Genomic DNA, 22,000 nt, shown 5'->3' with positions numbered 1-22,000 from the left:
GAGGTGCTCGCTGGCTGAGTGAGGGATTTCCAAGTGCCCGAACCCAGACGGGTTCCCTGCGGCCCTGCCACGCACCTGTTCCACAGACTCCCTGGGCTCCCTCCTCGCTGGTCCCTTGCCCAGGCCCAGAGCCCCGGGAATGGGCGCGGTCCTCTCACTTCTGCCTCTGCTTCCCCGTCTCAGGGCTATGAGGGGCTGGTGGAAGGAGGCGAGAACATCAAGCAAGCGAACTGGCTGAGCGTCTCCAACATCATCCAGCTGGTAAGAGGTCGCCTCTTGTGAGTCTAAAGTCCCCTCGTGCCGTCACATTTAACCGTGCAGCTTCCGTGCGTCGCTGGTGTGTCCGCCCTGTGTGGCCGTGTCCTCTGCTCGGGGCGGGCCAGCGCTGGAGACAGGTTTCTGAAGTGGCGCGGGAATCCCGTCGAATCCAGGCGAGATGCGGCCTTGTGCTCCCGGCTTCGCGGCGCTCACGCCCAGGGTGCTGAGCTCGGCTTTACGACTGGGTGTCGCTGGCCATGCTGTGGAGACGTCGCTGAGTGTGCTCCGTCCATGGCTAGCAGGGGCAGTGTGGGGAAAGGCTTTTGGGGAGCAGGGAGGGAAGATCGGTGTAAACCATCCAGCAGCGCAAGGCTGGAGAAACAGCGATTAGCTGGGCCCGTTTCCTCCAGCGAGCGGGGGCCATCTCTGAGGTGATGCTCCGTGAAGCCGGCTAGCGGCCTGCCTGCGGGGTCCATGTCTGTGTGTACCCCTTTCCCGAGGCAGGGAGCCTTTCTCTGTCCCTCTTGGTACAGAACCGGGCCTTGGAGGCTGGGTAACCAGTGAGCATCACTCAGTAAGGCTGATGCTTACTGGTTCGCCATTTGCTCCTCTCATTCTCATGGTGAGCACGAGGTGAGGGCCCAGCTACACCCCAAGTGGGAACTGCCGAGGTTGGCGAAGCGGGCCCCGGGCCCTGCCACAGAGAGTTTGTTCTGTAGATGGGCTCCCAGCTGGAACGGGACCAGGCGCTGGGTTTGGGCCCTTGCTGCTTTCCGGCGTGACGGCCGAGGCTTGGAGCTGTGCACTGGCTCTGTGTTTTGCCGTGAAGTTCGTGGGCTGCTGCGTCTGCATGCTCCCTGGCTTTGCTGCGGACTGGCTTGGCCCGCTGTGAAATCTTCCAGGCACCTAACTCCGTCTTGCCTCCCACTGGTTTCTGAGGCGTTGGAGTTCCACAGGCTTTACCAGGCCCCGGCCCAAATCAGCGTGGCTCTCCTGAAAGCAGGCAGGCTGCGCCGGCGTCAGCGGGCGGTGCTAATGTCCATGGGCCGGGGCGCCAGCCGAGGGAGCTGAGAGCGGCGTCGCAGCCCGGCTAGAAAGACGGGCGAGAGGGGCTGGACCGTCCGCGACAGGAACAAGGAAGTGGTCAGTCTCAGTCACAGTCGGTTGGTCTCAGTCACAGTCGGTCGGTCGGTCAGTCTCAGTCACAGTCACAGTCGGTTGGTCTCAGTCTCAGTCTCAGTCACAGTCGGTCGGTCAGTCTCAGTCTCAGTCACAGTCGGTCGATCGGTCAGTCTCAGTCACAGTCACAGTCGGTTGGTCTCAGTCACGGTCGGTCGGTCAGTCTCAGTCACGGTCGGTCGGTCGGTCGGTCGGTCAGTCTCAGTCGGTCGGTCAGTCAGTCTCGGTCGGTCGGTCAGTCTCAGTCACAGTCGGTCGGTCGGTCAGTCTCAGTCTGTCACAGTCGGTCCGTCGGTCGGTCAGTCTCAGTCTGTCACAGTCAGTCGGTCAGTCAGTCGGTCGGCAGTTTCTCTCCTTAGAGTCCAATTGCTGCTCGCTCGAGGGGCCCTTGTCGGCCCTGCCTACCCCAGCCAGCCGGGGCTGATCACAGCCGTGCACCGTGGAAAGCTGCGGCCGATCCGTGCTGCCGGCGGCATGGCTCTTTGCGAGCACGTGGCCGCATGGCTCAGCTGCCGCATGGGAGCAGCCTGGTTCTGCCGTGGCCCGGTGTGAGGGGGCGGAGGGGCCTGAAGCAGGCTTAGCCTGTGTGTAAGGGGAAGGGCTTCAGTGGGACAGACTCTGCCTTGGAAACACCGGCTTGTTCTGCCACGTGTGGACCTCGCCCTGCTGGCCCCGTGGGGATCTGCCGGGCGCCCAAGGAGACTGCACTTGCGGTGTAGCCAGGCCAAGACCAGCGAGCTTGTGCCGGCCCCCGGGAGCGTCCCTCGGGCCCCCGAGCTCTTTCAACCCTTCTCTTGTGTTTTCTCCTCTCTGCCTCTAGCCGCTCCCCTGGGTTGAGCAGCGTGTCTCCCTGCCCACAGGTAATCGCCGGTGCTGCATGCCCCTCGCCTGTGTGCCGCCCCGCCCCGCCCGGCACTCAGCATGCCTCGCCTGGCTTCGCTTGGCAGGCCGCCCGTCCCGGGGCCTGACCCTGCAGCCCGGCTCCAGAGGAGGGGATAGGGAGGTCGCGTGGGCGTCTGCCCGCGGGACCTGGCGCGTCTGCCCCCTTCGCGCCTAGCCCTCCCAGGGCCGTAATGCAGCCGTGAGGGCGAGCTCCGGAAACGGTCTCTTTCTGCCTCTCTTCTCTTCCCTCCTCCGACCCCCCTCTTGCACGGCCAGGAGTTTTGCCGCCGTGGGGCTCGGCTGACCTGGGAGCTGCCGCCCATGCTGCCAGGAGTGTGGGTCAAGAGGGGGAGGCTGCCAGCTCCTAACCCTTCCCTTGCTCAGGGCCTGGAGCCACGTGGCCGGGCCGGCGGGGGAAAAGCAGTCGCTCGGCCGCACTGGAGCAAACCCCTGTGGGAAATGCCAGCTGGGAGCAGGCAGGCTCCGAGCCGGGACATGCCCCCGAACGCAGCAGGAGCCAGGCGTGTGCCAGGCTGGGACCCAGTACGAAGCCGGCAGTCTCTGCGGGCCAGGGGCCAGGTGCCCGGCGGAGCGTAAGTTCCCATGGCTGCCCGTGCCGGGAGGCTCCCGAACGGAGGGCCGGGCGGCAGGTTAGCTCCCTTGGGGCAGCCGGCAGGACAGGCCTTCGGGCTCGGCTTGCCACCAGCGCCCGAGGAAATGCCTGAGGCCGGCCTGGCTGCCAAGAGGCTGAGAGAGCTGGGGCCTGAGGCCCACCCCGCGGAGCAGCCTCGTCGGGGTCGGAGAGCAGGGCTGCCAGCCAATGGACGGGGCGGGCGGCGAGGTCGTTCAGCAGAACCGTTAAGGCGGCCCCGGCGCGTTCTGCCCTGGGACAGAGGAGACGGACCCGGCGGGGGGAGAGGTGGCAGCTTGCCAGCAGAGCGCAGGAGGCTGGGTGGAAACAGCTGCATTGCTCGCGGGCCCCACGGCGCGCAGCGGAGGGGCCGCTAGCCGGGAAGCCGCAGCCTCGTCAGCACGGGGCTCCCCACGGCCAACGGGGCCACGGGCTGGAATACGGTTCTCGCCCGCCGGGCCCCCGGCCCCCCTCCCCTGCTGCTCCGGCTGCTCGTTTCCTCTCTCGCCTCCTTCTGTCGTTTGCAGGGCGGCACCATCATCGGCAGCGCCCGCTGCAAAGCCTTCACCACGCGGGAGGGGCGCCTGCTGGCGGCCCACAACCTGGTGCAGCACGGCATCACCAACCTGTGCGTCATCGGCGGCGACGGCAGCCTCACGGGGGCCGACATCTTCCGCACGGAGTGGGGCGGCCTGCTGGAGGAGCTGGTGAAAAGCGGTACGCGAGCCCCCTGTCATGGCTCCTTCCCCACTCTGGCGTGATAAATGCAGAAGTGGGGGCCAGCAAGTGTACCCCAAAGCCTTATCTACCAGGCTTTGGTATACAACCTCCCCCAAAACCTTAAAAACCTAGATCCTGGGAATAAAACTTCCGCTGCCACCACCCGAATGTTGATATAGAAATCAGGGGAAAGATCATTTGGGAATCTCACCCCTATTCTAAAAATCAGGGCACACAGTAACCAATGCCAGGTTAATAAAAAGGAAGGAGAAAACTTTTATTATTACAACAATATTCCTGTTTCAAGCGTAAGGATCAGAGGGAAAGGTACAAAATATACTCCTGGAGGAATTACACCATGGGCTAGAACTTAGTTACAAAGAAAGGCCAGACATCTCTTAAGCGGTGCCAGATCTCAGCTCCCGTACCCAACCCCTAAAACAATAAAACCTAACGAAGCTACCCAGCCTTTACCCTACTTACAGAAAATGAAGAATTGTGTCTTGGAGCAGAGGACAAGCATGTCTCTCTCTCTCCAAGTCCCGTGCGGGCGCAGGGGCGGGTGGGCCTGGCGTCCGAACACCAGTCGGAAAGGGGCTAGCCGGGAACGCGTCCAGGACGGAGGCGGGCGAGCTCGTGGCGGTGGTCTGACAGGCTCACGGGGCCAATCGCCAGGGAATTACCCCCAGTCTAGGCAGGGTTTTGAGTCACTCTCCTTACCGCCAGCTGGCAGCTCTGCTTTTCTCCCGCTCCGGTTCCGGGCTGGGCAGCGGCTTCCGGCTTTTCTGCAGCAATCTGCTTGCAAGACTCAGGACAGCGGCTGGTCCTGTGGACACCGTTCCGGCAGAGCGGAGGGAGCTCCATCTATCAGCCCGCTCTCCCCCGGAGCTGGGGCCGTGTCTTGCTCTGCGAGGAGGCCCGGGAGCGGGTCGCTGCTAGGGATGGGCCGGGCTGGCGCAGTTCACGTACCGTGTAACCGATCGGACTCTCGGGTTCCCGCAGGGAAGATCACGGAGGACGTGGCTAAGAAGTACTGCCACCTGAACATCGTCGGCCTGGTGGGCTCCATCGACAACGACTTCTGCGGCACGGACATGACCATCGGCACGGACTCCGCGCTGCACCGCATCATGGAGGTGATCGACGCCATCACCACCACGGCCCAGAGGTGAGCAGGCGTCCCTCGCGGGCGGCTCCCTGTCGCAGGACGTGCCCCCCAGCACGGGGACACGGCGCGCCCCCCCCTCGCGCCCACGCCCTGCGGGGCTTCTGCTGACTGAACTGAGACGCTCGACCTAGCAGCACGACTGCGCCCCAAACTCTGACCTGCCTCCCTGCTCTTTGCAGCCACCAGCGGACCTTCGTGCTGGAGGTGATGGGCAGGCACTGTGGGTAAGGAGGGCCCTTGGGGGCGAGGGTGGCTGTCTGGGATCGGGGGAGGAGGGGGGGTGATTGCTGGGGGTGCTGGGGGCGGGGGTGGGATGGGTGGCGGGTAGGAGTGGAGGAAGCGCTGCTGAGGGCAACGGGCGGTCTGCGCTGTATGGGCCAAGGGTGACCGTGGAGCGAGTGGAACATTCCATCGGTCACACGGTGGCAGGGAAGGGTCCCGCCCCTCAGCATAGGCTCCGCCCCCTCCTGGGTCCCGCTGAGCCGGTTCGTTGGAGGAGTGGCGCGCCCTGGGGCCGGTGGAGCGAAGGCTGCGGCCAGGGGAGCCAGGCGGTGGCTCGCTGTGGCGGAAGGGAGGTGCTGCTCGCTCTGTGGCGACTAGCAGCGGGCGCGGGCCGGCCCAAGGCGAACGCTCTCCTGGCTCGGCCCAGTGCCGCCACAGACAGGCCGGCTCGTGCTTGTCCCGAGGTTGGGACACGCGTCCATCCCAGGCCACGGCTTTTCCCTCCAGCCCTGCGGCTGTGGGCCTGGCGGCCGCACTGCTCACCGGGCTCTGCCCTCCAGGTACCTGGCGCTGGTGTCCGCCCTGGCCTCGGGCGCCGACTGGCTCTTCATCCCCGAGGCCCCGCCCGAGGACGGCTGGGAGGATTTCATGTGCGAGAGGCTGGGGGAGGTGAGTGCCGCCAGCGCCGGCCCGCCCGTTTCCTCTCCTCGGGCAGCTTCTGTCCCTCCCCGCCGCCTGGCGCCCTGCTTCCCGGAAGGGGCAGAGTTGGGACCCGCCCCCCTTTCCGAGGAGACGCCGCGGTGCGGAGCCAGAGCCTGTCGACGTTGCCCGATTCGGTTCCAAGCCGGGGGAGCAGGCGGCGGCGCAGGGCTCGGGAAGGCGCGTGTGGGCGCGGCTGACGCGGCGCGGCGCGGTGCTCGGCCGGGCCGGGCCGTCTGTCCCCTCGTGCTGGGAACCGTGCCGGGGGGCTGCCCACGAGGGCCCCACGCGCGTGTGTGCAGCCCGGCGTCCTCATTAGCTTGCACCAGGGGCTGTTTCCTTGACGAGCAGCCTTGGTCATTGTGGTGGGGCGACGGCCCCAGGGGAACAGGACTGCCGGAGCCCCCAGCCTCTGCGGAGGGTGCGGCGACCCCGGCTGCGGGGAGCCGATGAGCAGCGCTGAGCATGGAGGGGGGACCCCCCCCCCCCCCGGAGTCTGCCTGCTCCAGCCGGCACCGGTTAAGCTCGGCTTTGTCTTTCTCGGCGCAGACGCGCAGCAGAGGATCCCGGCTCAACATCATCATCATCGCCGAAGGCGCCATTGACAGGCACGGCAAGCCCATCACCTCCGGCTACGTGAAGGATGTAAGAGGGACGCTGGGGGGCGCGGGCCACGCGGAGGCTGGGAGGTGCTGGGGGGTGTGGGCCAGGCGGGGGCTGGGAGGTGCTGGGTGGTGTGGGCCAGGCGGGGGCTGGGAGGTGCTGGGTGGTGTGGGCCAGGCGGGGGCTGGGAGGTGCTGGGTGGTGTGGGCCAGGCGGGGGCTGGGAGGTGCTGGGGGGTGTGGGCCAGGCGGGGGCTGGGAGGTGCTGGGTGGTGTGGGCCAGGCGGGGGCTGGGAGGTGCTGGGGGGTGTGGGCCAGGCGGGGGCTGGGAGGTGCTGGGGGGTGCGGGCCAGGCGGGGGCTGGGAGGTGCTGGGGGGTGCGGGCCAGGCGGGGGCTGGGAGGTGCTGGGGGGTGTGGGCCAGGCGGGGGCTGGGAGGTGCTGGGGGGTGTGGGCCAGGCGGGGGCTGGGAGGTGCTGGGGGGTGCGGGCCAGGCGGGGGCTGGGAGGTGCTGGGGGGTGTGGGCCAGGCGGGGGCTGGGAGGTGCTGGGGGGTGCGGGCCAGGCGGGGGCTGGGGGGTGCTGGGGGGTGCGGGCCGGGCGGGGGCTGGGAGGTGCTGGGGGGTGAGGGCGGGCGGGGGCTGGGAGGTGCTGGGGGGTGCGGGCCAGGCGAGGGCTGGGAGGTGCTGGGGGGTGCGGGCTGGGGGGTGCTGGGGGGTGCGGGCTGGGCGGGGCCTGGAACCCACCTGCTCTCTTTTGTCTGCAAACAGCTGGTCGTGCAGCGCCTCGGCTTCGACACCCGGGTGACGGTTCTGGGGCACGTGCAGCGCGGCGGGACGCCCTCGGCCTTCGATCGCGTGCTGGTGGGTGCCAGTGTTTGGCGGCGCGGGGGCCGGGGCCTCGGCCGGGGGGGAAATGCCGGCTCAATGGCGAGGAAGGGGGCTTGCTGACCCGAGCGCGGCATCGGTGGGTGCTTGATCCCGGGGCACAGAAGCCAGGCCGGGGCGTTCCCTGCCCCCAGGGAGTGTCCTCCCCCGAGCCGCTAACTGCCCTAATCTTAAATAACCGAGTGACCCTCTGGGCCCCGCTCGCCAAAACGAGGGAGGCAGCCCGCCGAGCCCACCCGGCGCCCAGCAGCGCCTGTCCCTGGTGTGTTGGGGCGGGGGCACGCTCGCTGGGATGGTCGCGGTGGGGTGTCCGTGGCAGCCCGGCGTGGCCACGCTCTTGCGACGCTGGCGGGTCCGTGCCAGGCGCCCCGCTAGCACGGCTGTCTGACCGGCGGGCGTGAGCCGTGGGGCGTGGCCTCTCACCAGGTCCCCGTGCCCCCGCAGAGCAGTAAGATGGGGATGGAAGCCGTGATGGCGCTGCTGGAGGCCACGCCGGACACGCCCGCCTGCGTGGTGAGCCTCTCCGGGAACCAGTCCGTCCGCCTGCCCCTCATGGAGTGCGTCCAGGTGGTGAGTACGCGGGGCGGCTCCGGGTGAGCAGCTGCCTGTGGCCGCCGTGCTCTGCTGTGGCACAGGACAGACACACCCAGGGCAGGAGTCCGGCCCAAACGGAGGGATCTGGGGGTCTCCGCACGGGCCTGCTGGGGGGTGGCATTAGCTCGGACACCTTGAGCCCCAGGGTCTGGCAATTTCACGTCCCGGTACAGGGTGAACCTCTGAAAACTGGGACTCGGGTCCAGCAGCGTCCGTGGTCCAATGGGACTTCCGATGTCCCTGGGCCAGAGAGCCCCGGTGGCCGGGCGTCGGGCGCGGCAGGAGGACCAGTGGCCAGGGAGCAGAGCCGGACGGGGGGACCAGAACTGACCACTTTGGTCCAGCACACTCCAGCTGGTCAGGCCCCGAGGGGGCCAGCCATGGGAGGTCCAACCTGAACCGCCCTTCGGCTGCTGTCCGGAGCCCGGGTCTCTGTGACTCTGCGGCCTTGTGCTGGCGTGAGCAGGCCTGTTTGTCCCTCGCCGGGCTCAGGATTCCCCACAGGGAATCGGCCAGTGGCCTCCCGCTGCCGCGTGCAACCTCCTCTCTGACGCCTCCCTCCCTCTCTGTCCCGCAGACCAAGGACGTGCAGAAGGCGATGGACGAGAAGCGGTTCGAAGAGGCCATTCAGCTCCGGGGGAGGTGAGGCCCGGATGGGCGGAGCAGCAGTTCCTGGGGTCGAGCGTCGCTCCCTCGTTTCAGGGGACTGAGCGCTGGGGGAGGCGGGGTGGGCTTAGCAGGGCCAGTAGCCCCTCTCCCGCTCGCCCCTGCCTCCAGCTGCTCCAGGGGGATCGGAGCTGTGCATCGGGCGTGGTGGGAGAGGCTTTCTCACCTCCAGTCCTTTCCCCTTTCCCAGTGAAGTCCCCCTGCCTCGCCGGGTGGGTCCCGCTCGGGGTGCGGGGCGACCGGCTCATCCCGCGTTCTCCCCCCAGGAGCTTTGAGAACAACTGGAACATTTACAAGCTCCTGGCGCACCAGAAGACGACCCAGCGGAAGGTAAGGGGGGAGGCGGTGCAGAGGGCACTGGGGCTCGCGGGGCGCGTCGGGCAGAGCCTGCTAGCTTAGGAAAGAGAGGTACCCCTCGTGCACCCGGACACGCCCACCCGCACAGCCACCTGCGCACACCCACTGTGTGCCCAGACATCGCACACAGCAGTGCACCCACCCGTGTGCACCAGTACGTCTGCACTGACAGCCACTCGTGCGTACACACACCCAGCTGCATGCTCCCACTGGTACACTCGCCTGCGTGCACCAATATGTCTGCATGGACACAGCCACTGGTGTATGCGCACGTGCGCGCACACACACAGCAGTGCACTCACCCCTGTGCACCAGTACGTCTGCACAGACACCACCACTTGTGCGTACACACACCCACTGTGTGCACACATCCTACCTGGGGGCATCAGCACACCCACCGCCCTGCTCTCTCTCCCCCCCCCCCAAAGCACCAGGAGGCAGGTCGCTTTGCAGTGGGGGAGCCCTCCTGATGAGAGCGATGGAGATCTCTCCGGGGGGAGGGGGGGATAGGGGGCATGCGGGCTGTCACGAGCAGCGCGTGGTCCTTGGAGGGGCGGGTGGGGGAGGGGAGCCACGTGTGCCGGGCGCTCCCCAGGCTCAGCAGAGCGTCAGCAGCCAACTCTGCTCGCCATGGGGCCCCCTTCCACACCTGCCCACGTGGCAGGGGGCCAGTGGGGAGCCGGTGAAGGGGCAGCTCACGGCCGCACTGCTCCTGGTGCTGCCGGGGGTCAGCGCCCCCTCCGGTCCAGAGAACTCGTGGTTGCAACAATCCCTGGAGCTGCACGGCCGTGTGTCCCAGGGCCAGGCGGTTGCGTGGGGCTCTGCTGACGTGGCCGGCGTGATGGGGCCGGGAGGTTGCATGGTGCTCTGCTGATGTGGCCGGGGTGACGTGACTGGGCACCTGCGTAGGGCTCCACTGACGTGGCCGGGGTGACAGGGCTGAGCGGTTGTGTGGGGCTTTGCTGACGTGGCCAGGGAGACACGGCCGAGTGGTTGTGTGGGGCTTTGCTGACGTGGCCAGGCTGCTGCGTGGCGCTCCGCTGACGTGGCCGGGATGACGGGGCCAGGCAGCTATGTGGGGCTCCGCTGACGTGGCCAGGGAGACACGGCTGAGTGGTTGCGTGGGGCTTTGCTGACATGGCCAGGCTGCTGCGTGGCGCTCCGCTGATGTGGCCAGGGTGACAAGGCCGAGCGGTTGTGTGGGGCTTCGCTGACGTGGCCGGGGTGACAGGGCTGAGTGGTTGTGTGGGGCTTTGCTGACGTGGCCAGGCTGCTGCGTGGCGCTCCGCTGACGTGGCCAGGGTGACAAGGCCGAGCGGTTGTGTGGGGTGTTGCTGACGTGGCCGGGGTGACAAGGCCGAGCGGTTGTGTGGGGTGTTGCTGACGTTGCGGGGTGATGTGGCCGGGCGGTTGTGTGGGGTGTTGCTGACGTTGCGGGGTGATGTGGCCGGGCGGCTGCGTAGTGCTCCGCTGACGTGGCCAAGGTGACGGGGCTGGGCGGTTGCGTGGCACTCCGCTGGCGCGTGGCTGGTGCGTGGCGGGCAGCGCCGTGTACCGACTGGTGCTGTTTGCCTCCCTCCCCACAGACGCCGTTCGGCCTGGCCATCCTAAACGTGGGCGCGCCGGCGGCCGGCATGAACGCGGCGGTGCGCTCGGCCGTGCGCATCGGCATCTCCCAGGGCCACACGGTCTACGTGGCGAACGATGGCTTTGAAGGCTTGGCCAAGGGCCAGGTAGACCTCTCCGCGTGACGGGGTGGGGTGACGGCGGCGGGGGGCTCTGGGACACCGCCCCGACACTCATTGCAGGCCACGGCCTCGTGGGAACAGCCCTGGCGGGTGTAGGCCGGGCCACCGGGCCATCAGCGGGCCCCGGCCAATGGGCGCGTAAGCAGCCAAATGCCACCCGCCCCCTTCTCGCTGCTCGGAGCCGGGGATCGGCTGACGGGGGTGGCCGGCGGGCGGGCTGGGAGCGAACGGGAGGGGCCGGCCTGTGGTCACGACGTTGCTCCCTGCAGATCCGCGAGGTGGGCTGGCACGACGTCGCCGGCTGGCTGGGGCGCGGCGGGTCCATGCTGGGCACCAAGCGGTAAGTGCGACCAGAGGGCGGGGCTGGGAGGGGGCAGGAGCAGAGAGCCGGGGGCCGAGCGCCAGGACCGCTGCGAGCAGGGCTGGCCCCACGCGTCCCCGGACACTCTGGGGCGCCCCAGCCCAATCGCGGGCAGCCCCGTGGGAGCGTGGAGCGTGGCCCCCAGCGTCGTGCAGGCCGGGGAACGTCACCCGGGGGGACCTGCGCCAGCCCACGGCTCCTGGCTGAGCTAGAGCAGAACGGCCAGGCCAAGGGTCCGTCTGGCCCCGCGTCCTGTCGGCCCCCAGCGGCCAAGACCAGGCGCCCCGGAGGAGTAACCAGAACAGGGAACCACCCAGGGATCCCTCCCCCGGCGCCCACTCCCAGCCCGTGCCAGCCGAGCGCTCGTGACTGGGGCAGGGCGGGATTTCTCTCCCCGGCCCGGCCGGGTGACGCTCCGGTGCCTGTCCCTGGGGGCAGGGGGTTCCGAGGGCCGGCGTGGGGGCCGTGCTGTGCTCAGCTGCCCCTTGCTTGGCTTCACAGGACTCTTCCCAAGACCTGCCTGGAGAAGATCGTGGAGAACGTGCGGAAGTTCAACATCCACGGCCTGCTCGTCGTGGGCGGCTTTGAGGTGGGCGAGGCGGCTGGCCCCGGTGGCCGGGCGGTTATTTTGCGTGACGTGTGTTCCAGGGAGAACGCCCCCTCCCCTCCCGAGCTGAAAGGCCGAATGCCTTCACACGGGCCCGGCGCCAGGCGAGACGTGGGCCTGGGGGGCTGCCGGGCGCTCCAGTCACCTGGCTGCAGCCCCCCTCTTGGCAGGCTCCCCCACCGCTTGCTGGTGCCACGTCTAAAGCAGGGGGCTGTTGGAGCAGCTTCCTGGCCCCCCAAGACAGCACAGTCCCTCCAGGACACCCTCCCCGGAGCTCCCCCTCAGTGTCCAGCTGAACCCTTCCCGGAGCAAGGAGCCTAGAGACTTTGCTGGGGAATTTCTAAGACAGAGACCTGGGCAAAGCTGCCCCTGCACTTCACTCCCACCCGCAGAGTCGTCCCCCCTACCCCCCCGGCTCAGAGCAGCTCTTGGCCTTCTGGGGTCCCCTCTTGGAGATGCCTTTTGTCTTGGGTCCTTCCTGCTTCCGCCCCACCCCCTGCAGCCGGCTGGGGAACAGGTGCCTCCTCGGCTGCCGGCCTCTGTGCTACGGGGCTTCCCCCGAGCGGAGGGTCCTGTCACAGCCAGGGCGGGGGGAATGGGACAGCCGCCAGGTAAATCGGTGCGCACGGAGTGGGAACTGGTAAATCGGTTCTGCGCTGACCCATTCCCCAAGCCACAGCCGCATGGTACAGACGCATGAGCTTTCCGGAGTGCTGGTGTCAGCGGTGGGATTCGCGGTTGGCAGGCCCCACAGGGAAAGCCGGTGGCTCGGCTGGGACGCTGCTGCTATTACGGGAGTGCCCGGGATCCCACCACCCCGCCGCACTCGGGGCTGCACGCACAGAACAGGGAGCCAGCCGGAGGGCTGACAGGCTGTTTGGGGGCTGCTTTGGGCGCCGGGCTGCGGGGGGGGGGGGGGCAGAGAGGCGAGCCGTCTGGGGTGTGACGATGCGGCTCGTGCTGCCCCCTGCAGGCCTACGAGGGGGTGCTGCAGCTGGTCGAGGCCCGTGGGCAGTACGAGGAGCTCTGCATCGTCATGTGCGTCATCCCGGCCACCATCAGCAACAACGTGCCCGGCACCGACTTCAGCCTGGGCTGCGACACGGCCGTCAATGCTGCCATGGAGGTGGGTGAGGCAGCGCGGGGCGGGTGCTGTGGGGCTGGGCCCCAGGCCGGGCTTGCTGGCGAGCCAGCGCCCTGGGGCCAGAGGGGCTGTCACCGGCGCCCTTGGGCCCCTGCTCCGGTCGCTGTCCCGCCCCCAGCAAATGCCCAGCCCAGCGGTGGCCGTGGGCACAGCCCTGCAGCCCTTCGGCCCGGGGAAGGAGCCGCTTTCCGGCTGCATTTCCAGCACGGGTCACCCCACGGCCCCCTGGCTGGGGGGCCCCCCATGGAGTGCTGCTCCTGCCGGGGCCAGCGTCCGCAGCCCCTGCCTTCCCCGCCCTGGCTGGGTGCTCGCCGCTCAGCCCCCTGCCGTGCCAGCCCCCAAAGGTGCCACCCCGGACAGACCCAGGCCTTCCTCAGCCCAGCCTGGGCCTCGCCCAGTGCCCCCCGGCCGGACAGCAGGGCCCCCCGCACCGAGCCGCCCTGGCTCCGAGCAGCCGCTCAGCGGCCGAGTGCTCCTGTGACGCAGGGGCGGCGGGCGAGGGGCTGGCTCCCGTCGGGGATGCTCAGGCCTAGGGGTCCCCTGCGGGCCCCCGTGGTGCCGCCGGCGTTCCCGAGCCCCCTCTCGTCCCCCCGGCGCAGAGCTGTGACCGCATCAAGCAGTCGGCCTCCGGCACCAAGCGCCGCGTCTTCATCGTGGAGACCATGGGGGGCTACTGCGGGTACCTGTCGACCGTGACCGGCATCGCCGTGGGCGCCGACGCCGCCTACGTCTACGAGGATCCTTTCACCATTCACGACCTGAAGGTGAGCGCGCGCCCTGGCCCCCGCGGGGATGCACCCAGCTCTGTGCGGAGCGGGGCCCCCGGGGGAGCTGACGTACAGCAGCGGGAGGAGCGTGCGGCAGGCGGCTTCGCCCTGGCCTTCCCTTCGGGCGTTTGGGGCCACCGCAGCGCCAGTCGGTAATTGGCAGCAGCATCGTGAAAAGGAGGAGGGGTAGGGGTGGTTCCGGGGGAGAGTAAGCTGCCACCCCTGCCTTACTCGTCAAGGAGAGCAAAGCTGCAGGGAATTGGGGGAGGGCGTCTGTTGTGGATGAGGGGCAGGAAGGGCGCAACGTGGGCCGGGGGCTCTGACATGGATCCCTGGGCCCCAGGAGCACGAGGTCACAGGGGAAGGGGAACAGCTCCTTGCATGGCCTAACGCGAGGGCTGGATTCCCAGAAGGCCAATGGCAGAGGCTCGGAACTGCTGCCCGGAGGACGGGCCGCTGGCTTGGAGTCCTTGCGGGGTTCCCGGAATCATCCCCCCCATGCGCTGCGGCCGCCCAACCAGCAAACACGGGTGGGAAGCTTTCGGAAAGGGAAGCGAATATCGTATTGCCCTGTCTAAAGCCAGGTGTGGTCGCCGCATCTCGAGAAAGAGCTCGGTGTTGGCAAAGGTTCAGAAAAGGGCGACAGAAATGCGGAGGGGTTTGGCACAGGTCCCATGTGAAGAGAGATTCAAAAGACGGGGACTTTTCAGCTTAGAAAAGAGGAGACTAGGGGGGATAAGATCGAGGTCTATGAAATCATGACTGGTGTGGAGAAAGTGACTAAAGAAGAGTCTTTATTCCTTCCTAGAACACAAGAACTAGGGGTGACCCAATGAAATGAATAGGGAGCAAGTTTAAAACAAACCAAAGGATGTTTTTCTTCACGCAGCCCACAGTCAATCTGTGGAACTCCTTGCCACAGGATGTTGTGAAGACCAGGACTTTAACAGGGGTCAAAAAAGAACTAGATACATTCATGGAGGTTGGGTCCAGCAATATTTCTTAGCCAGGCTGGGCAGGGTTGGTGTCCCTGGCCTCTGTCAGAGGCTGGGAATGGGCGACGGGAGGGATCACTGGATGATTCTCTGTTCTGTTCCCTCCCTCTGGGGCACCTGGCTTTGGCCGCTGTGGGCAGACAGGACGCTGGGCTGGATGGGCCTTTGCTCTGCCCCAGTCTGGCCGCTCTGATGCCGCTGCGAGCGCGGGCTCCGGGGTCCCTGTGGCAGAGGGGGAGGGGCGGGGAGGCCTCCGGGGAGGCGAGGAAACAGTCCCCACGGGCCCTGCCGATGCAGCTCAGCCAGGGAGCACGTGGACTGATCCCTGGCGCCTGCAGGATCCCCAGGGCCGGCCGAGGCTCGCTCGCTCGGGGCGGCTCTGAGGCTGGGCTCGGGAGATGCCCCGTGGGGTCGGCCTCCTCCCCAGCCCGAGGGCAGGCTGCCGGAGGAGAGCAGGGAGGGCGGGCGGCTGTGGGCGATGGCGGGGGGGCGGCCGGGGGCAGGACTACCCGCCCCGTGTCTGTCTTGCAGGCCAACGTCGAGCACTTGACGGAGAAGATGAAGACTGACATTCAGAGGGGCCTGGTGCTCCGGTGAGTCGGCCCGGGGCTCCTCCACGCGGCCGCCCGCCGGCCCCCGCAGCACGCCCGGGGCGCCAGCACAGAACGGAGCCTCAGCCCCACCGTGCGCGGGGAGGGGCGAGTGGGGCTGCCCTTTCCCTGCTGAGCGGGTACCGAGTGGGAGGGACGTGAGCGGGGGTGCTGGGGTGAACTGGGGCCCGGTGTGGGGGAAGGCGGCGGAGTGGGGAGAGCAAACAGGGCTGAGAAGTGAGAGCGGCGGGGGCGGGGCCACTGGTGGGGTGGGGCTCTGCCATGGGATGGGGTCAGTGGTGGGGCGGGGCCAATGGTGGGCGTGGCTCCCTTGTGGGGCAGGGCCAATGGTGGGCGTGGCTCCCTTGTGGGGCAGGGCCAATGGTGGGCGTGGCTCCCTTGTGGGGCGGGGTCAGTGATGGGGTGGGGCTCTGCCATGGGGTGGGGCCAGTGGTGGGCGTGGCTCCCTGTGGCGGGGGCAGAGCGGTGACTCTCTCCGGCCCGGCAGAGGCACCGCGGGGAGCAGCCACCATGTTGTGTCACTCAGCAGCGCCGCGCCGGTGAGCCAGGTGCAGCCAGGCCCCGCGAGAGCTGCCTTAGGTGTGGCAGGGCCAGTGCCCCACAGGGAGGGAGCGAGGGAGGCCCCGCAGGCCTCTCATCACTAACACCCGCGGCGGGGGGTGGGGCCCTGCCGGGCTTGGCACCCCGGACGGTGCCAGGGGCGGTGACCAGGCCGGGCTGGGGCTCCGGGAGGCTAAGGCGCCCCCTTGCCCCCAGCAACGAGAAATGCCATGAGCACTACACCACCGAGTTCCTCTACAACCTGTACTCCTCCGAGGGGCGCGGCGTCTTCGACTGCCGCATCAACGTGCTGGGGCACCTGCAGCAGGTAGGCCGCCGCCGCGCCCGGGCCGGGCCCCTCCGCTCCCCTCCCCCTCTCCTCTCACTTGCTGCCGCCGCCGGGCCGGGCCCCCTCCGCTCCCCTCCCCCTCTCCTCTCGCATGCCGCCGCCGCCGGGCCGGGCCCCCTCCGCTCCCCTCCCCCTCTCCTCTCGCATGCCGCCGCCGGGCCGGGCCCCCTCCGCTCCCCTCCCCCTCTCCTCTCGCATGCCGCCGCCGCCGGGCCGGGCCCCTCCGCTCCCCTCCCCCTCTCCTCTCGCATGCCGCCGCCGGGCCGGGCCCCCTCCGCTCCCCTCCCCCTCTCCTCTCGCATGCCGCCGCCGGGCCGGGCCCCCTCCGCTCCCCTCCCCCTCTCCTCTCGCATGCCACCGCTGCGCCCAGGCCGGGCCCCTCCGCTCCCCTCCCCCTCTCCTCTCGCATGCCGCCGCCGCGCCCGGGCCGGGCCCCTCCGCTCCCCTCCCCCTCTCCTCTCACTTGCTGCCGCCGCCGCTGGGCCGGGCCCCTCCGCTCCCCTCCCCCTCTCCTCTCACTTGCTGCCGCCGCCAGGCTAGGCCCCCTCCGCTCCCCTCCCCCTCTCCTCTCACATGCCGCCGCCGCGCCCGGGCCGGGCCCCTCCGCTCCCCTCCCCCTCTCCTCTTGCGTGCCGCCGCCGCCGGGCCGGGCCCCCTCCGCTCCCCTCCCCCTCTCCTCTCACTTGCTGCCGCCGCCGGGCCGGGCCCCTCCGCTCCCCTCCCCCTCTCCTCTCACTTGCTGCCGCCGCCGGGCCGGGCCCCCTCCGCTCCCCTCCCCCTCTCCTCTCACTTGCTGCCGCCGCCGGGCCGGGCCCCCTCCGCTCCCCTCCCCCTCTCCTCTCACTTGCCGCCGCGCCTGGGCCGGGCCCCCTCCGCTCCCCTTCCCCTCTCCTCTCACATGCCGCCGCCGCTGGGCCGGGCCCCCTCCGCTCCCCTCCCCCTCTCCTCTCACTTGCTGCCGCCACCGGGCCGGGCCCCCTCCGCTCCCCTCCCCCTCTCCTCTCGCATGCCGCCGCCGCGCCTGGGCCGGACCCCCTCCGCTCCCCTCCCCCTCTCCTCTCACTTGCTGCCGCGGCCGGGCCGGGCCCCCTCCGCTCCCCTCCCCCTCTCCTCTCGCATGCCGCCGCCACGCCCGGGCCGGGCCCCCTCCGCTCCCCTCCCCCTCTCCTCTCGCATGCCGCTGCCACCGGGCCCCTCCGCTCCCCTCCCCATCTCCTCTCGCATGCCGCCGCCACCGGGCCCCTCCGCTCCCCTCCCCCTCTCCTCTCGCATGCCGCCGGGCCGGGCCCCCTCCGCTCCCCTCCCTCTCCCCTCCCCTCTCACGTGCCGCTGCCACACCTGGGCTGGGCCGGGCCCCTTCCACTCCCCTCCCCTACCCCTCTCCTCTCGCATGCCGCCGCCGCACCTGGGCCGGGCTGGGCCAGGCCCCCTCCTCTCCTCTCCTCTCCCCTCTAGCGTGCCGCCACCATGCCTGGGCCGGGCCGGGCCCCCTCCGCTCCCTTCCCCCACCCCTCTCCTCTCGTGTGCTGCCACCGCGCCTGGGCCGAGCCAGGCCAGGCCCCCTTCTCTCCTCTCCCCTCCTCTCTAGCGTGCTGCCACCACGCCTGAGCAGGGCCGGGCCCCCTCCGCTCCCCCCCCCCCCTCGCATGCTGTGCCCGGGGCTGGAGGTGCCGTAGGGCCCGCGGGGTGGGGCGCAGGGAGAGATGGACGCCTGCCCCCTCCCTGCCCGGGAACTGCCACCAGCCCCCTTCTTCCTGCCTTCATCGCCCGCCCTGGGCCGCCCTCTCCCCCTGCAGGGCGGCGCCCCGACCCCCTTCGACCGGAACTACGGCACCAAGCTGGGCGTCAAGGCCGTGCTGTGGATGTCGGAGAAGCTGGGGCAGGCGTATCGCAAGGGTAGGGGCGCGGGCCGGGGGGTGCGGGGGCAGCATGTGCTGAGACACCAGCCCTGGGCAGCTGGCCCCCCCAAACGGCCGGGTGCTTTGCCAGCCTGCCTGGGGCCGAAAGGGGGGCAGAGGCCCCCAGTCGTGGCCTGTGCTGAGCTGCCCGTCTGCCCGGGAGGAGCTGGGCTTGGCGCTGGGCCAGCTCAGGAGGCGCTGTGCTCCCCTCCTCTGGGGCTCTGCCCCCCCGGCTGTCCCAGGGTCGCCCCCGCTCTGCTGTGCTGCTGCCGGGTCTCCGGGGCAGGGCCATGGCCAGCGATACCGCCCTGGGAGCGGCACAGGGGCTGTGAGCCCGCTCCCCCCCCTCGCCGAGTGGGGCGGCTGGGCTATCCCGGACCCCCCCCCCCCCCGTGGCTGTGTCCGGGTGCTGCTCACGCCCGCCTGTGCCCGCAGGGCGCGTCTTCGCCAACTCGGCCGACTCGGCCTGCGTCATCGGGCTCCGCAAGAAGGTGGTGGCCTTCAGCCCCGTGACCGAGCTCAAGAAAGTCACCGACTTTGAGTAAGTCCCGCGTGGGGAGGGCCTGGCTCTCTGGCAGCAGGGCCGGGGCTGGCCTGGGGCGCGGGCGGCTCGGTCGGAGCTGGCGCAAGGCTCCCTGTCCCCTTCCTGCCTGCCGCCACTGCCCTCTGGCTCCCCACTCGCCTGCGTGCCACCCGCCGGGCACTTCCAGCCTGGCCTGGCAGGGTTTGGTTTGGCATTTCCCTCCGACACGCGTCCCGTGGGCTGGAAAAGGCGTGTGTGTGTGTGCGGGGGTGTGTCTGCCGGCTGTGTGGGGGGGCGGGCTGTCTGCCAGGTGTGTGTGTGTGGGCGGGGCTGTGTGGGAGAGGGCATGTTTGTGTCTGCCGGGTGTAGCTGGGCGCGTGGGGGTGTAGCTGCCGGCCGGCGGGTGGGCGCAGTCCGATCTCTCCCCTGCCTCCCCCCAGGCACAGGCTGCCGCAGGACCAGTGGTGGCTGAACCTGCGCCTCATGCTGAAGATGCTGGCCAACTACCAGATCAGCCTGACGGAGTACGTGGCCGGCAAGATGGAGCACGTCACCCGGCGCACCCTCAGCATCGAGAAGGGCTTCTAGCCCCGCCCTCTGCCCTGCGCCGGGCCGGAGGCAGCCTGCCAGGATCTCCCACCTTCTGGGAACGACAATCGGCTCCGGAGCCGCTCACACTCCACCCCCCTCCAACCTCCCTCCCTCCCCGGGGCTGGGCTCTGGGGCCGGGCCTGCTGCTGGGTCGGGGGCCTCCAGTTTGGTGCCTGGCTAGAGCCCCCTTCCAGGGCCTGGTTCTCAGCCAGCTCTGAGGCCAGACCCTGGGAGGTCTGCAGGTGCCTAACTCCCCTGGGTTTGGTGGGGGTGGGGCGTGCGAGGCTCCCGGCGGCGCGTGGAAGAGGCGCGCACTCCCCTCGTCCGGGCAGGGCCGATCTTCGGGCTCCCACACGCATTTTGCTCCCAGTATTTCGTGTCTCCGGAACGATTCCGCGGTTCACGCGTGGCCCAGGCTGTCGCCCCCGAGGACCTGGGAGCGGGGTGAGGGCTGGGTCCCCGCGGGTGCTCCAGCCAGCACGCAGGCACCCAAGAACATCTCCCGTCCGGCTCACCGGCCCGCTCCCCCAGCCGCCCGTGCCAAATGCACTTCCTCCCGGCAGCCGGAGTCTTCCCCGAGCACCAGCCGGCTCCAGTGTGCGGCGGGCGCCCGAGACCGTTCCCCACGAGTGCTTGGCCTCTTGCTCTCCGGAGCTGGCTCTAGCACAAGGTGCTACACTCCCTTCCCGGCCCTTGCTGCTGTTTCCCGTGCCCCACCCTGGCCCCTGCTCGAGCGGCGTGCCCGGGGTGGGGTAGCCACCGCATGTAGCCACCCCTGCGCAGGCTGGGCCGCGTCCCGGCGCTCTGTGCAGTCCCTCGTGCTGTCTGCTTGTGTCTCCCGATAAACCCGCTGAACCCAAACCGTGTCTGGACCGTGGTGTGCCCCTGCTGGCGGCGGGAGCACCGGCCCGTGGCTCGCCAGGCACCTCCGTGGCGCTGAAGGCGGGAGAGGAGAGGCTGTAGCTTGTAGTGGGGGCCCCTGGCCCATCCCTGGTTTACTCCCTGTGCGGGGGTGTTCTCGTCCGTCTGGCCTCCCAGCCGCAGAACCCCACCCAGCGTGGCCTCGGCAGGGCGGGGGCTCACTGGGTGCCACAGGAAATCCCGGGCCAGGCCACGGGTCGGCTGCCTGCATCTGCCCACGCAGTTCGGAGCCAGCGTCCCTGCTCCCTGCCTCGGGCCTTCTCTCAGCGCGAGTCGGGCGCTCTGCACCGCGGGCCAGGATGGGCCGAGGGGGAGAGGGCAGCCCCGGGCTGCGGGGGTGGAGTACGGGACGAGTGCCCCAGGGGAGCGTGGCTGAGGGGCCGGGGCCAAGTGAAATGGAGGGCGTAGCTGTGGGTGGAACGGGCACCCTCTGGAGGCCTGGGCTGGCCTAGCCGGGAGGGAGCACAATTAGTGAGGGTGGCTAACGAGGAGAACGGGGCCGTGTGGGCGAGGCTGCGGGTGAGGACGGTGAGAGGAGAGGGGCCCAGGCGCCCGGCCCTGCCCGTCTGCAGGGCACGTACCGGGGGCCACACGGGCAAGGGAGGAGCCTGAGCTGGTGCTGCCCCATTGCCCGGTGGGGAGGGACGGGAACGGAGGGGGCTCTGGGAATCCTGGGCTGGCCGGGGCCCCAGCCTGCCCCTGTTCACACGGCCTGGGCGCCAGGCTCCACCAGGGCTGCTTGTGAAGGGGAAGGCGCCTCTGGCGCTGGAGGCCTGTGAAAGGAGCTGGCAGGAGCCGGGCCCCAGCCCCCTGGGGAAGGGCAGGAGCCGGAGGCCATGGGGCCCTGGGACACGAGATCCGGGAGCCCCCAACCTGCTCTGACCCTGGACAGGTGGCGGCCGGAGGGGGCGCCCGTGGGCAGGAACGAGGCGGCTCCGTTCCAGCCTTCCTGCCCCGGCGGGTGGGACTAGGCCAGCCGCATGGAGCTGCCCCACCCAGACGCGCCGTGGTTCTTCCAGCCACCCCCGGGCCCTGCTCTGGGCGGAGGGCTCCAGCCCCACTGAACAGCAACGCCCACGTGGCCTCCGCCCACTCTCAAAATGGGCTGGAATTAGCTGTAGCTCCCCAGAGCAACCTCCATGGGCCAGTCTCCCAGTGATGGGCCGGGTTGTCCAGCTGTCACCGAGTGGGGCACGAGGCGGAGGGCCGGCCTCAGCGACACCCCAAGCGAGGGCTTTTCTGTAACGCCACCTGCCACGCCCGTAGCCAAGGTGAGCTGGTCCCTGCACCCCCCCCCCCCCCCCAGAGCCACGGACAGTCCCCTGGGGCTCGCCAGGACCCCCCCCAGAGCCACGGACAGTCCCCTGGGGCTCGCCAGGACCCCCCCCAGAGCCACGGACAGTCCCCTGGGGCTCGCCAGGACCCCCCCCCCCCCCCCTGGGGCCCCACCCCCCCCCCAGAGCCACGGACAGTCCCCTGGGGCTCGCCAGGACCCCCCCCCCCCACCCCCCCCCCCAGAGCCACGGACAGTCCCCTGGGGCTCGTCAGGACCCCCCCCCCAGAGCCACCGACAGTCCCCTGGGGCTCGCCAGGACCCCCCTCCACAGAGCCACCGACAGTCCCCTGGGGCTCGCCAGGACCCCCCTCCACAGAGCCACCGACAGTCCCCTGGGGCTCGCCAGGACCTGCCCCCCCACAGGTGTCTTGTAGGGCAGGAGGGGGGCAAAGCTGCTGCTGCCTGGGGGCTGGGTTATTAGCCCCACCTGCGGGGGCCCAAGGGCGGGGTTCAGTGGGTGACAACAGGAGGCTCCTGAGCCAGGCAGGGGGAGTTTCTGAGCTGCATGAACCCACCAGCCCCCGGCCGGAGGGCAGCGAGCCCCTGGATCTGAGGGGTGAGAACTTACAGCTGGAGCCCCTGGAAGGAGGGCTGGGAAACCCTGAATTTAAGGGGGACAGGGGGGTTCTCCAGGGAGCCAGGTGCCACAGGATGGACTGGATCCCAAGGGAGGGGCACCACGACTTCAGCCACTTCGCTGGACGTTATGCCTGGAGGACTCAAAGGGAAACTGAGGCAAGGTGGGG

At 69.6% G+C, this 22,000-nt stretch overlaps 1 protein-coding gene across 1 annotated transcript in view; it reads left to right on the top strand.

Annotated features, from left to right (window-relative positions):
- The window catches only part of PFKL (phosphofructokinase, liver type), a 32,051-nt gene extending 12,193 nt beyond the window's left edge, over positions 1 to 19,858 (top strand). Inside the window, exons 3-22 of the mRNA XM_075937309.2 lie at positions 184 to 261; positions 3,478 to 3,667; positions 4,673 to 4,838; positions 5,018 to 5,062; positions 5,621 to 5,729; positions 6,309 to 6,404; positions 7,130 to 7,222; positions 7,691 to 7,816; positions 8,418 to 8,482; positions 8,773 to 8,836; positions 10,450 to 10,596; positions 10,881 to 10,951; positions 11,474 to 11,561; positions 12,553 to 12,705; positions 13,323 to 13,487; positions 15,017 to 15,078; positions 15,853 to 15,964; positions 17,782 to 17,881; positions 18,319 to 18,424; positions 18,847 to 19,858. Coding sequence (XP_075793424.1) covers positions 184 to 261; positions 3,478 to 3,667; positions 4,673 to 4,838; positions 5,018 to 5,062; positions 5,621 to 5,729; positions 6,309 to 6,404; positions 7,130 to 7,222; positions 7,691 to 7,816; positions 8,418 to 8,482; positions 8,773 to 8,836; positions 10,450 to 10,596; positions 10,881 to 10,951; positions 11,474 to 11,561; positions 12,553 to 12,705; positions 13,323 to 13,487; positions 15,017 to 15,078; positions 15,853 to 15,964; positions 17,782 to 17,881; positions 18,319 to 18,424; positions 18,847 to 18,994 — 2,184 coding nt within the window. The 3' untranslated portion in view covers positions 18,995 to 19,858. The remainder of the gene's footprint in view (positions 1 to 183; positions 262 to 3,477; positions 3,668 to 4,672; positions 4,839 to 5,017; positions 5,063 to 5,620; positions 5,730 to 6,308; positions 6,405 to 7,129; positions 7,223 to 7,690; positions 7,817 to 8,417; positions 8,483 to 8,772; positions 8,837 to 10,449; positions 10,597 to 10,880; positions 10,952 to 11,473; positions 11,562 to 12,552; positions 12,706 to 13,322; positions 13,488 to 15,016; positions 15,079 to 15,852; positions 15,965 to 17,781; positions 17,882 to 18,318; positions 18,425 to 18,846) is intronic.
- The last annotated feature ends 2,142 nt before the right edge of the window (positions 19,859 to 22,000 follow it).

The sequence above is a fragment of the Pelodiscus sinensis genome, chromosome 10 (genome assembly GCF_052426305.1).
Source record: "Pelodiscus sinensis isolate ZL-2025 chromosome 10, ASM5242630v1, whole genome shotgun sequence".
NCBI lineage: Eukaryota > Metazoa > Chordata > Testudines > Trionychidae > Pelodiscus > Pelodiscus sinensis.
The sequence above is the reverse complement of the archived record's forward strand: the minus strand, read 5'-3'. Positions and strand labels throughout refer to the sequence as shown.